General features: G+C 37.5%; 1 protein-coding gene across 26 annotated transcripts in view; it reads right to left on the reverse strand.

Moving 5' to 3' along the window:
- Positions 1 to 13,847, reverse strand: part of DLGAP2 (DLG associated protein 2) — a 463,300-nt gene that overhangs the window by 81,530 nt on the left and 367,923 nt on the right. For all 26 annotated transcript variants that reach the window (XM_062626232.1, XM_062626252.1, XM_062626227.1 and 23 more), the window contains one exon: positions 1,131 to 2,200. In XM_062626232.1, coding sequence (XP_062482216.1) covers positions 1,131 to 2,200 — 1,070 coding nt within the window. The remainder of the gene's footprint in view (positions 1 to 1,130; positions 2,201 to 13,847) is intronic.

A 13,847-nucleotide genomic window follows, 5' to 3' on the forward strand; every position in this document is an offset into this window, starting at 1 on the left:
CTTGAAATGCATAAATCTGAAGTGGAGGCTTCCAATGTTAATGTGAGAATCAGTTAAGTGATGAATAATGACAAGTTCCTTAAAAAGAAATAAAAGAGGAGGTACTCAGAACAATGTGGGCTTTGTAGGCTGTACTTGGTAAAAATACCTAAGTGAAAATTTGTATATCAGTTTTTTTTCCAGCAGCAAAGCTTGCTGAAGATGTTATCATCCCAGCTATTCACTCCTTTCTGCTCTGCTCCCACTGCAGTTCTCTGTACACTCTGACATGCTAACATCACTTGTCATGGCACTGTGCTGGACCTAAGCCATATTAACGATGTAAATGTCTATAAAAAGTATTTTGGAAGCTCTATTTTTATACCCATATCACTTAATGAATCAGATCATGATGCAGCATCATAATTAGTATGACTTTAGAGTAGCAAATGGCAGCAAGCAGCAGGTATAAGTTTAAATGTAGGGGAAAGAGGGAGCATCTTGGTTGCTGCTAGAGAAAACAAGTGTGCTGAACATCACCACAAATAGTCCTGAGTGCCAGGCCTGAAATATTTATCTCTCTAAAGTACCCATGTAACTTTTAACAAGGATAGCTTATAGTATGGTCTCAAACAGGCTCAGTTCAATATGATCTTGGGTGACCCTGTCACTAAAAGGAAGTTTGTGAGTAGCCATCCTCACAATAAAGCAACTGAATAAACCAGCAAACCCATTCTCCTGTAATTTAACAAACACATGGACAAAAGCCATAAAAGAACACAAAACCAGGATTCCACACAGCCTGTTTTTAAGATTGCTCATACACAGATGTATTCAAAACACTTTTTCTAGCCTGCAGACTGCTGGGAGAACTGCCCCTTTTTACTTTGACATATGGATTTTATCAAGATGTTCAGTGTGAGCTCCAAAGATGAAAACACATCCACTGACTTTAATTTATATCACAGCAGTTTTACAGTTTTTAATCTGTCTCTATAAACAAAGACAAAAGTTAGTTTTCTCACTTTCATGGAATATCTGCACTAGGTGAGCCATAGAGATACACAGATTATCCTTGTATTGTTTTTGATAACTATGGCATAAACTGTGATCCTTTTTCATTACAAGTCTTAAGAAAATCTTCCTCTTACCTGAAGGTAATGGCATGGCCTCAAGGAAGGTTTGATTTCCTGATGAACCAGAGGCTTATCTAAGTTCAGTGATGATTTGCGATATGCTTCTTTAGCCTGACTTACTGTAAGCGTGGACCAAGAACTCCTTTTCATATATTTACCATCAGGGGTCATAGCTAGCCCTTCACAAGCTGAACACTTCACATCATTGTTACTTTTGGAAGTCTTCAATGAGAGATCCCCGAAATGCCCCTGGAGTGCCTCAGGATAGCAATGGGATATATGATCTGTATGGTGCCTATTTACCACACTAGGGGTACGGTAAGTGCTATCGCTGTCCAAATTATCATCAGAGCTCCACCAGCTGCTCATTCCAGATTTATGCTTGCTTTCTGGTTTTCGCTCCTTACTTTTACTCCTTTTGCTGTGCTTGGAATGGTGCCCGTGATGATGGTCATCCCCTCGACTGTCTCCCTTTGTTCCGTTAACGTTGCCCTTGGATGATCCTTCCAGAGAATGAGATTTAGTAAAAAGTTTCTGGACTGAATGAACAAGATGGCGTATTCTTCCCGGGCTCTCACTGCGCTGTTCCGCAGCTGTTGAGGTCCTCTGGTACTGTAAAGTGTGAAACCCATCCCGGTGAAGAGGAAGCTGTTTCTCAAATTGGTCCAAAAGGTTTGCAGGAATACGGTTAATCTTAGGGTTACCGTGAGACATGGCGCAGTCGTCTCTGGAGTCGTAATGTGAGCTGTAGTGCATTCTGGGAAAAGTGCTACTTGACATGTGATCGCCCATTACCATGGGCATCATCATGCATTCAGAATGAATGGAGCTGCGTGGCGAGCAACGATGGTGGTCCATCGGGCAGCTCTCCGTGGGGCTGAGAAGATAGGATTGCCTTGGCTCCTGCCCATGGTGAATATGGTCGTGGGTGTGTTCACAATCTTCAGGGGATGCTAAGCCACAGGTATGAGCTGAACATAACTGTGGTTGGTTGCGACTACCAGATAATCCTTTCATATTCCTCGAAGCAGGAGAGTATCTTTCTTCATTGAAGTGCTGAGAAGGTGACCATGAGTACTGCTGGTCTGTCAGGAGAACACATAAAACCTATGTTATATGTCTGATTAAAAGATTAACTCACAAAATCCAAGAATATTGCAAAACTAATCACTTTTTCTCTATGTTCTTGATGGAAAGTTTGACCATTCATGGAATTTTATTCACCATTGTAAAACTGGTTAAAATTGCTCACTACAAGCAAATTATGGGGTGAATGCAGCCTCCTTCCTGTTTGCAAAATTGTCTGCTAGGAGTGCTACATTTTATGAAGCTATTCATTATGAAAATGTATTCGAATACATTTAACGGATACACTCAAGTATTCTGTTTATTACTTGATATTTGGAATTCATATGTCAAGCTTTGTGGTTAGTCATTTAAGTTACATGGGTCTAGTTTCTATTTCTGTGGTTTCTAAGTTGGGCATCTTAAGTTAAACCTTTCTCCATGGAGCCATTTTCGTAACACAAACTGAACTTAATTTTCTTAAATGAATCTCAGCTTTAGGATCCCAAGTTCACTATTCATAAGCATAAATAATAAACAGCAAAGAGAAAAAGAATATGAACATGCTGAAATGAAGTTTTATTTTTGTATCACTAAACATGAATAAGCATTTCATATTATTTGAACATCATTTATCCTTAGTCCAGAAGTATTGAACATCATTTATTCTTAGTCTAGTAGCAATAATACCATATGTTTAAGGTCCTTATTAGGCAGTTTTTTCTTCCTTATGTCCAAAATACAAAATATTTATTTAAATACTCTATATTATTCATGATATAAACCCCCCATCTTTGGGTACAAGCTACAGGTTTTTATATACTCAGTTATTTGTTCCTATGGATCATGTGCTCCAAGCTGGGGTTATTAAACAAGCATGATTACTAAGTAATAGTAGTTTGTAAGCAAAGATTTTGATACTCAAGCCTTTGATTTTTTTCTCTCTCATACAATTAATTCCTTGCAGCTGTCAAATGCTACAAACAGAGAATTAAAAAACCCAGAAATGCTTCAATTTGATTTTCATATTCACTTTCCTTCTTCAATTTCGGCTTATTTAAGCAACATTTCAGAAGCAGACAAAGAAATAGGATGCAAGACAATCTTTTAGAGGATCAGACAGATGCGTAAGTGTTTATAAAACCCACTTAGTAGAGTTTTTCCGCAAATTTGCTCTAAAGAATCTAAATAATCCTGCACAGGTGCTCAATACAAGGAAGTTGAAGGCTTCAACTAGAATTGAAGCCAGAGCATATGTGCTTGTTATATATAACAACATAACTGGACACTGGAGACCAGCCTGTAGGGATAACACAGTAGCCAACAGCACTCTGAGGGTTTTCTAAACATATGACAAAACTCTCCTAAATCATATTCCTACTGCTGGTAAAAACTCAATAGAGTTGGTCATTAAACAAATCAATACCCATATTTCTTTATTTTTATTCAAATAATAAGTTTTATGTCATGATACCTTCAGTACAGAATGCAAGTTGACTTGCATTTCTTGCAAATCTTTAGCATCAGCAATCTTATAACCTAAATGCTTTAAATTTCCTATGGTGGAAGATGCTTAGATAATTTTATTGCATCCTAATTTCAACAGAACTCCACATAATGCTTTAAAATGAATGTAGTATTAAATTAAGAAATAAAGTATTCTTTATCCTAGGCACAATTCTGCCACACAAAAGTCAAAAATGGATTTAAAGGTCCAGATCCCACCTCCAGTTTTTATCATGGTGTGAAACTGATGTGTGTGTACATATCTCCTTTTTTGCTTCTGTTTGTTTTGTGTTTTTTTTTTATACCCTGCATTCTTTAACTTAATTCTTGGCTACTTTCACATTAAAATAAAAACTTGTAAGTATTGATTACTCAGTCTATTGTACTACTTGGACTATAATAATCTGCATAAATGTAGTTACAAAAAGGAAATAAACTGCTTTTTTTAAATAACGTAATTTTGATTATCCAATTAAAAGTATAGCTGTATATAGATAAGGTAGTAAATTATAACAGTGCATTGGGATTCAGACACATAAGTAGCACTGTAATTAATGGTACTTAACTCAGCATATTACCAAATATTATCAGGGGACTAATAACGGTCCATATGTTGAACTTTGTCTGTGCTTCCCATAAAGGGTACCCAAAGCATCTGACTGAGACTACTGAATCAGTTCTTACAATCCCAGGAGATGTGGAAGGCACTATTCTCCTTTTACAGAAAAGGAAACTGAATACAGGCAACATTTTCCAAAGTGCTTGTGGATTTGCTGATTTTCATTTTCACAGTGGAATGAGCCAGAGGGAGGTGGAAGGAGGCTCTTTCGTCAAACTGACAGCATGATGAGAGTCAACCCCAGGGCTTTTCATCACTATCTTGCGTACCTATGAATGAAGGAACTCTCATACTGCATCCTGCCAATGCATTAAAAAAAAAATAAAAAAATAAGAGCATGGCAGCACGGCAGAGATCCAGAACAAAAGAAAGAGTCACACAGGAATAAGAAACTCATTTAAATTAGTTCCTTTGCATGCAACTGCTAGTCCCTTCTGTAGGCTTCACGCAGCATCAAACACAGCCCAGAAGGCTTTAAACATTTTCATTCTGTTACATCCCTAGGAATATGAGACATCATGATTTGATTGGACTGCAATGGATAATCTAACAACAGCTTTTCCATCCCTCATGACTCCCTGTGATGCTAGCTCAGTGCAACTACAGAAAAATAGTTTTCTGAACATTGCTTTCACAGACTTATAGCATTTTATGTGCCTTGTGGAATATCTGATTTTTTTTTTTTGTTTAAAACACAGTATCTAGAAACTACTATAGGCATTTAATAAACATAATCAAAATAAAAACTGAATTAAGGAGAGGTCATTTTCCAAAAGTAGTTTCCCCCTCTTAAATCTGCCATAGAGAGTAAGTGATAGTAGATAAAGTCCCAGATTGCTTACACATGCATCATCTAAATTCATCACTCTCATTAGGTTTGGGCTCTGCTTGGGACATCAAACCTATTCTACGTCTCGGGCTAGTCCTATGCCCACCACTTCTTCTTACAAACCCTCTGAAAATCTTCAAAATTTTGCATTATAATATATAAGTTTATCAAGGCACCTGTGCTTTGTACTGTTTAGTTAACTTTCTTCAGGAGGCCTGTATCAGGGCTCAAAGAAACAGTTGAGCTTTGGCTGAATGAATTATGGTACAGTACCAGACCAGTGTAATTGATCATGTGCTAGCTCTTAGCCTGCCAGAAACACAAAGAAAAATGAGCTAGCTTAAAATTCAATTAAGCTAACATGCTTTCCTAGCATTTGCAAGGAGGTAAAAGTGTGTCTATGGTCAATGACTGCAGCTCAGATGATTCATAAAAATTCATAGAGCTACAACAATAATGTTTTTTTCTCAACCCTTTAAGAATAAATTTAGGATTTTGGTATAATAATACCAGATTAACGCAATAATGGCAGATTGGACTGGAATTTTAGTCTATGGCTTGAAGATCATAAAATCGTAGAGTCAAATAAATTGGAAAAGACCTTTAAGATCATCAAGTTCGACCGTTATCCCAGGACTATCATAGTCATAAACAGCCTTTAATGATATCTAGAAGAAAGTGTAAGCTTTTTGGGAGTGGTGTTTTTTGTGGGTTTGTTTATTGCTTTTTTTTTGTTTGTTTGTTTGTTTTTTTTGTTTTTCCCAGCAGCTCCTAAGTTTTCTTAGAGTGATCACTAAAAAGTAAAGTAATTGAGAATATTAATGTCTAGCCCCTTAAAGAGAGTGCCACCATCAGAACCAAAGAACTGGAGGGAGGCAGAAGAACAAATAAATGTAACCCAAATATGTATGTGAGCACAGGAATGGCTTTTTTAAGTTTCATCAGAGAAAAATGAAATCTTTCCATTGACTTGGATAATGAGATAGTACAGTGGATAGCCAGATAATACATGAAGACTGGGGGGGGGACCTAGACCAAGACGTAGGTTGTTATGTCAGAGAGAATCCAGTAATTCCAAAATCCTGATAATCCCTTAAACCTCTTCTTTTCAGAACCTACTGTACAGATATGTCAACCTTTAATCTTGACAGATGGGATCCCTTCCTATCTATTTAAACTCCCTTCCTGTTATGCCATGTCCTTTCCTGCTTTTTTCCCCTGTTTTTCCTTCTGGACTTTCTGATGCTAGATTTGCTCTCTTACTCCAAGCAAATGTCCATTTGCCTGTGTCTTAAGGGACTGGTCACATTTTTTCTTAGTTTCTGGAGGACTGTCTCCCATGGGAGGGACCTCATGCTGAAACAGGGGAAGAGTGTGAGGAGGAAGGAATGTCAGAGACAACGTGTGATGAACTGACCACAGCTCCCATTCCCCGTCCTCCTGGACCACTGGTGGGAAGAAGGTAAAGTGCTCAGGAGTAAAGCTGAGCTCAGGAAGAAGGGAAGGTGCGCTTTGGTGGGCACATGGCATCCAGCCAGGGTCAACCCACCACACTGCTAAAGAAAATCTGTAAAACCACTTGAAACCTCTCTGACATTCAAAAGGAGTGCATATCTCCATCAATCTTTTTGTACAAGTCTTATTGTGTGTTATGTATTGAAAACAAGCTTTCAGAGCATAATAATAATTCCTGGAACTACTAAATGGTGCCTGATTTTTGCTTTTATCTGTTCATTTATTTATTTATTTATTGCAAAGCACTTCTTTTTCTACTGAAATATTAACTTAAATTGCTTTAACCTTATAAGCCCATTGGTAAACTGCTTACCTACCTGAAACATCTGTGGATGTTTCTTTTCATTGGAAAAGAAATAGCTCTTTTCTACTACTGCAACCAGCAAAATGCATTGCTGAAAAGAGATACCTAATCCAGCTTTCAAAAAGATGTGGTATAGAAAACAGGACTGCTGCCTTGTTCTGTTTCACACAGTTCAACTAGTGTTGAAACACACTATAAAAAAAATACAGTATAACCTATAACCAATACAGATGTTAAATAATGTAAAAACAAGTATATCAATCAAGCAAGTAAGTTTTAAGTATTAAAATTAATTGTCTGCACAAGGACTGTGGTAAGTAGCATTAGATGATCACTAATGTTTCCTCATTAACTTGCTGTAGTATTTTTCTCTGTTTCAGTCTAACCTTGAAAAAGAATACTTCCAGGGATTAAGAGGAGCGACTAATGTGCCAAGTGCAAGGAAGAAATTCTGGAAATGCCTTAAGCTGTTGTTCTGGTCTCCTGAGATTTCCAACCTATTTATATAGCACAGCACCCTTGTATAAAATTTACATAAAATTATGAATTGGGTGACCACTTGACTTTAACCTCCAGCTTTAGAAGATGACTTGTATTTTCTGTTACACTGGGTTGATGCATTTGCACTGCATGCAGTACATTCACCTATCTGTGAACTCCTCTCTAACATCTAGGCTGCTTACTTGAAATACTGAACACTGAGAGGAAATATTCCCCTCAAAACAGGTAATATTTGCTCTCTCAGGACTATTGCAACAAGGGTGCTTTATACACCCAGTCTCCCTGCACAGCCAAAGGAGAGAAGTAGGCAGGAGGACCTAAAGCCAAACTCTAAAATGCCCAAGGTTGTCAAATGCTACCCATGAGCTGCATGTCGATTCCGGTCTTATTCTGACACTTAAGCTAGAAAATGAAATACTTCTCTATTCAGGATCCTGAGCAGTCCTTGTGGTAGGCACCTGTGGCTGTGTTTATACTAGTAGATTAAACAGAGCTACAGGATGTGATCAATCCATACAGTTAAAGTGTTGCCATCATAGTTTCATACTATGTAAATGGAACTCTTCAACATATAGATATGGTTTCAAGAATAATATGGGCCAAAGATTGTTACAAATATGCTGTCTGAATGTAGTTTTTCAGAGTGTGAGAAACTGGCATGAAGTACATACCTAAAAAATATCAGATGAATAGCACCCTTCATATACATATTTATCTCTCCTGATTACAATGAAAGCTGTTCTGAGGCAGAAAAATACATCATAATTACATAAATTTAGGTAATCTGAGCCGCATGTCTAATGCTAAAGCATGGAAAATGATTTGACAGCCCAAGATAATTCAGTGTTACCACATGATGAATAATGACTAAGGGTAAGATGGTTTTATAACTCCCATGTTAGATAAAAATGGACATGTAAATTATATTCCTAAAACAGCATCAATGACCAGAACATACCAATTCTGAGCAAAGTCAGAAAACCCAAAGGGAGAAGTAAGTAGCACGTGGAGTGCTGCCATTCACTCCACACAGCCAGGGTTCAGAGCACTGATGCAAATGTCTGCAAATATTTGATGGCACTTAATCATATTGTTCAGCACACCAATTCTGACTTTTTTTCCATCCGTCTTTCAAAAACATATTAGTAGACCTGCAATCCAACATCCCAAGGGATTTATTTCTAAGGTAAATAAGAATGATCAGCTAAAAGGGAAAATAGTCAAATGAGTGCAGAATAACTGTTGATGAATGACAACAGGATCTTTGAGGTGATATGGTAGGAGATGGGAGCACTGAATTTCATAGGACATATAGTACAAATATACTGGAAGAAAAGCATACAGAACTGTGATCACTGTGGAAAGCTGTGATCAGTGATGTGTTCAAGCAGGGTTACAGCACTGACTGCCTGCCATGGAAAACTGAGCATGCCCTATGTGATAAAGGGGAAATGTGGAAACTTCTTACAGGTGGAAGAAAAGCACTTGGACTGTATGGGGAGCATGAGAGGCACAATTTTGTGCCCCTGTTGTAACTAAGGACAGGACAGAAATATATGAGAGATGATATGGGATTTGCAAGAAGCTCCAGGGATTAAATGGAGGGATGCAGGGAGTCCTCAGGATCGTGAAAAATTAATTTCCATTGGCTTGAAGTGTATGCTGTCCTAGTATTGATTGGTATATGGCACACAGACCTTCACGTTGCTTTCAAGTTTGAAGTACATTGCTACTGTACACCTTGTCAACAGTGCTGTGACAGAGGTAAGTCCATTAAATGATTTATGACTAAAATTTTTTCACAGAGTATGTATGATATGCAAAGTTTTTGAAAAAATATAAAGTATCAGGATTAGACTGACCTAAACTGACCAGCACAAAAGCTTTCTTCTGCAGAAATACAGCTATATGGAGTCAACCAGGGCTTCACTATGTGAATATCATTAAAAAATTGCTTATAAGAAAATTGGTTATAATGCTTCCAAACACAGAGAAGAAAAGCTAGCTCAGCACCATTAAACTTCTTTTGTTCTTTACTGTGCCTGGCTTTATGGACTTCTTTTTCTGAAGGAGAAAATTTTGCTCCTTGCAGTTACTAGTTCAAATATGGGAGACAATCAGTTTCTGTTGATGTCATTAAAACAAACAATTTTCTCAGTAATTAAAGAAAGCCAAATTAATAGGTAGTACATCCTAAAGGAATGTACTACCTATTCCTAAGGAATCTACACATCTTGGAATAAAAGGGAAATCCTTGTCACATTGGTGACAATGACAGATCTCCCATTAACTTCACTGGGGTTTGGGTTAGTTCTAAACATTTGCTAAGAAAAGTTCTTGGTCAGTTTACCGATGAATCCTGGTGTCATTTGAGGAGGATCACCTCTAGTCAGGGCTGTATTTTACAGAAAGCACTATTCATGCACAACCAGAATAAATGTATCAGAAGACTGGAAGGCTCCCCAGTTGATGGCATGAAAGGATGAAATCAGTTCTGCTGAAATACTGCCATTGATAGTGCAATGGCCAAGATTTAACCCCAAGGATCCAAACCACATGGACCAAACATTCACATAAATGGGACTACCAAATCTCTGGGGTTTCTTTTCTAATCATTAATTCTTAATTGAAAATCAAACAAACGAAATTATGATGATATTTATGAACTTCCTAGAATGATTTTGTTTTTTTTTTTTGCTTAGTGTTTCTGCAATTCCTCTGAATTTCTCTTTTATTTATGATGCTACATCACAGATGAAGTTCACCATCCTCTGTAATTCTGAGAGGACTGCAAGAACTAATGTTTTTATATCCAAGCAAAAGTAACTATCATACATTTCTTCTAAATTGCCTTTTATTATTTCTTTAAAGCCTCAATATATTTTAAAGATTTTGCTTATTTTACGGAGTGCTCTTCTGGGAAAGAAATACTCAAAGCATTAATTCTCAAAAGCATTGATTATTGCCACTATTGTCAATCTAAAACACCTTTCTATTTCAAAATCCCCTTAAAAAAAAAAATTCAATACAGCTTTTAAATTGTCAGAACTGAAGAAAATAATTTGATTTTCTGTTTGCTTCAGCATCAGTTTTTTGTTAACTTTTCATTCACAAAAAAATTTAGAGTTTCAGCCTTGGTCTGACCCAAAACAATTACTTCTTTTACTTTTTGGAGTTCATCATTATCTGCTCAGCTGTACTCCCTTGGTGCTGCCTCTTGCTGTTTTGTCATTGTATTGTGAACTTTTCTGCTCGGCTCAACCCACTGAGATGGAGGAGGTCTCATCCTGGTTTTCCTATGGGGTGCAGGAAGAAATAGTAGCCTGATGACAAGTTTCCTTTTAAACCTGTTGCCATAGTAACAGGCAGAAAATCTCCCTCTTTTCATAACCCTCAGACTGGATGCTGTCTCTTTTCTGCCTGGCTGAGCTCTGTTTTGGGTCTGTGAGAAACATTGCAAATATTAATTGCCTTTTCCCCCAACTAATAGCACCCAGTCTTTCCATGTGGCAGTGACTTTAAACTGCAAGCCCTGCTCCTGGGACAAGGTGGTGGTTCGTGTAAGTACCCATATCTTTGGCTTCTTTGAGACAGGATGTGCTGCTGTCTGATTCTTTATAAACAGAAATTACTTTATAAAAAGATGGAAAAAAAACAACAGAATTGCATAAGAAATTCATGGTGAAAGCTGACAACTGAACTCACCTGAGCTGTATTTGCATTATTTCTTGGTATTTACCCTGCTGCACTAGTTACACTAGTGCAAATTCCCTTAGTAAGACAAACTGAATCAGTGGCCTGCGTGGCCAGCACTGTGGGAGACAGCCATGTTCATGTACCTCCATGCTGGAAGTACTGCCAACTACCCTCGTTGTGCCAATACAAATTGTACTGCTCTGCATAGAGCCTAAGCAGCCTATACGGAATAAGAAGGTAGAGCATGGCAACTTTTTTTCTTGGTAAATGCAGACCACACCATTTAAAACGCCCGTCATGGGAATACATTTAAAAGGCTGCACATTTTATCCTTTTGAAAGGAGACCATACACTGAAGACAGTTGATGAAGAAGGCAGGCACAGCAAAGCAGTCAGATGAGTCAGTCTCTCATCTTCACTGCAACTGCTGCATACTCTATGGGAAAGTAAATACTGTGGGCAAAACATGCACCCAGTGTTACAGAGGTCACTAGGGCATTAGAGAGAGAGAAAAATGTCCCTCCTTTGCTAACATCCTACATCCCATATGTGAAACTTAACCGAAGCTGTTTTTCACCTTTCATTAAAGGTCTTTCATTGGTTGCAGTGCAGACACTGGAATTAGTAGTCCAAATGTGATATAACAATGGGATGAAGCTTCCCAGTTTGGAAAAAACAAATTTCCTTTGCAACAGAACTTGCCTCCTTAGCCCTGTCATAATGCACATATCATTTAGAACAAAACCATTTCTTCCTTGGCAAAGTAACAAGTTCTTAACCCTCTTTGTATTCTGCAGTAGAAACGGATGAATAATTCATTACAAATAAACTATTTGTTTAATCTTTCATCCTTACAAATATATGCTCCTATTTGTGAACTGACCTTGGGCCTAATGGGATTTTTGCAGAGTTACCTGACATAAAGAGGTTTTTAATTATTAGAAATAGCTTCTGGTCTGCAGATTGTTAGTAAGCATTTGTTGCCAACAACCTATAATTAAAATGCAGGATAGGTAGCATGATTTTATGGGATTTTAGGCCATAGGATATTCTTTTGTTCTATGACTGAGAGTAATTCACAGAATACGCTCTCAAGCATAACTAAAAGGAATTTAAATTTCAAAATTTATTTTCCAAAAAACATTCTCCATTATTTCATTAACATTTTCTGTGGTCGTAATCATCACATCAGTAAACTTCTACACTACTTTTACTAGTTTCTGGGTACAGGAAAAGGAAGGATGTGGAGTGGAATTATTTAGAGGTATGAAGGAATTAACAGAAAAGGACTATTTATTCATCTATCTGTCTGTCTAGTCACAATAAGCAACAGTGACATTTTGGGGCATCACATATTTAAAAACTCCTTTAAGTTTAAAAGACTTATATCTCCATACCAAACCGCCTGTCTACATATTCTTATATGGAAGAAAAATAACCCTCTGGTTAGAGGATTAATTTGGGAAATCTGCAGTCAAGATTTCTTGTCTAGCCATGATTTTTTTTTTTTTTGTATGGTCCAGGATAAGGCCATGGGAAGTGATGACAGTGGCCACGGAGAGCCCTGATCTTGCCTCACTGGCTTAAAGCTTTGTGGATCTCTCTTGTAGACTCCCTACCTCAATTCCCCATATTACAAGAATAAAAGTAACTCTGTATCACCAAGAGTTTAGGTCAGAAAGCAGGGAAACAGTCTGTGGGATAATGCCCATCTAAGAATTTCAAATAAAGTATTTGCTACTGTGCCTGCGAATTAAAGGGATAAGTGTCACTGCAGCAGTTTATTCTGTGATCAAGCCCTGTGTCTGCCTGAAGTCCCACCAGCTTCAGTCAAAGTCTACAGCTGTTTAACCATCCCTAGATGCTCTGGGTGGATCTGGCACGGGAGGGAACCAAGCACCCACTGCCAACCCCTTGTCTGCCCTTGGGAAAATTTCCTGTTGTGCCTGTTATATGAAGTTAAATCCCATGAAAAATGCAAAGTGTTCAGACACTGACTGCACTGAGGAGGGCTGGATGACAGACAGCTGGGAAAGTCAGGCCTTTATTTATTTCTTATTTCAAGAATGCCTCTATCCTTTCTTCCTTTAAACACATAAGGTCATAAAGGCTTGATCATGCAATCAGCAGTGATTGAATAACCATAAGTTACTGTCTGACACTTGAACTGTACCAATTAATCAAAAGCATCAACTGCATCAACTGTGAAATAAAAATACATTTTGTAACCCGCCCTTAAACACCCTTACAGTTTACTTTGCAACTGGGGCACATTATAAGCATTATTAGTAACTGCAACCTATTTTATAGATTTTAACCTTTTTTGTAACACCAGCTCAATATCGTTTCCTGAAAAGAAAGCAGTAATTTACTGAAACAAAAAACCTTTAGTGTGAATTCTCTTTGCATAACATTAGAAGCTGCCAAGTATTAAACATGTGTAAAATAAATGTTTTCTTACCTATAAAAAGAAGTTTAAATAATTTTCAATAATTTATTTTTCCCTTTTTACTCTGTGCATGTACTACCTATTAAAATCTATATTTAAAGAAAAGTTCACCCCATCTTCCCTGTTCACAAGTTTGTTTTACTATCTGAATGCTATTTGAACATGGCACTTTTCCCATATATTTCTTGTTAAGATTGCACTATTTGTTTTTGACACCCAAAGCAAATTGCTGATTTACCCTATATACA

Source organism: Pezoporus occidentalis, unplaced genomic scaffold (assembly GCF_034315485.1).
Source record: "Pezoporus occidentalis ecotype Australia unplaced genomic scaffold, CSIRO_AGI_Poc_V1 ctg29, whole genome shotgun sequence".
Lineage (NCBI taxonomy): Eukaryota > Metazoa > Chordata > Aves > Psittaciformes > Psittacidae > Pezoporus > Pezoporus occidentalis.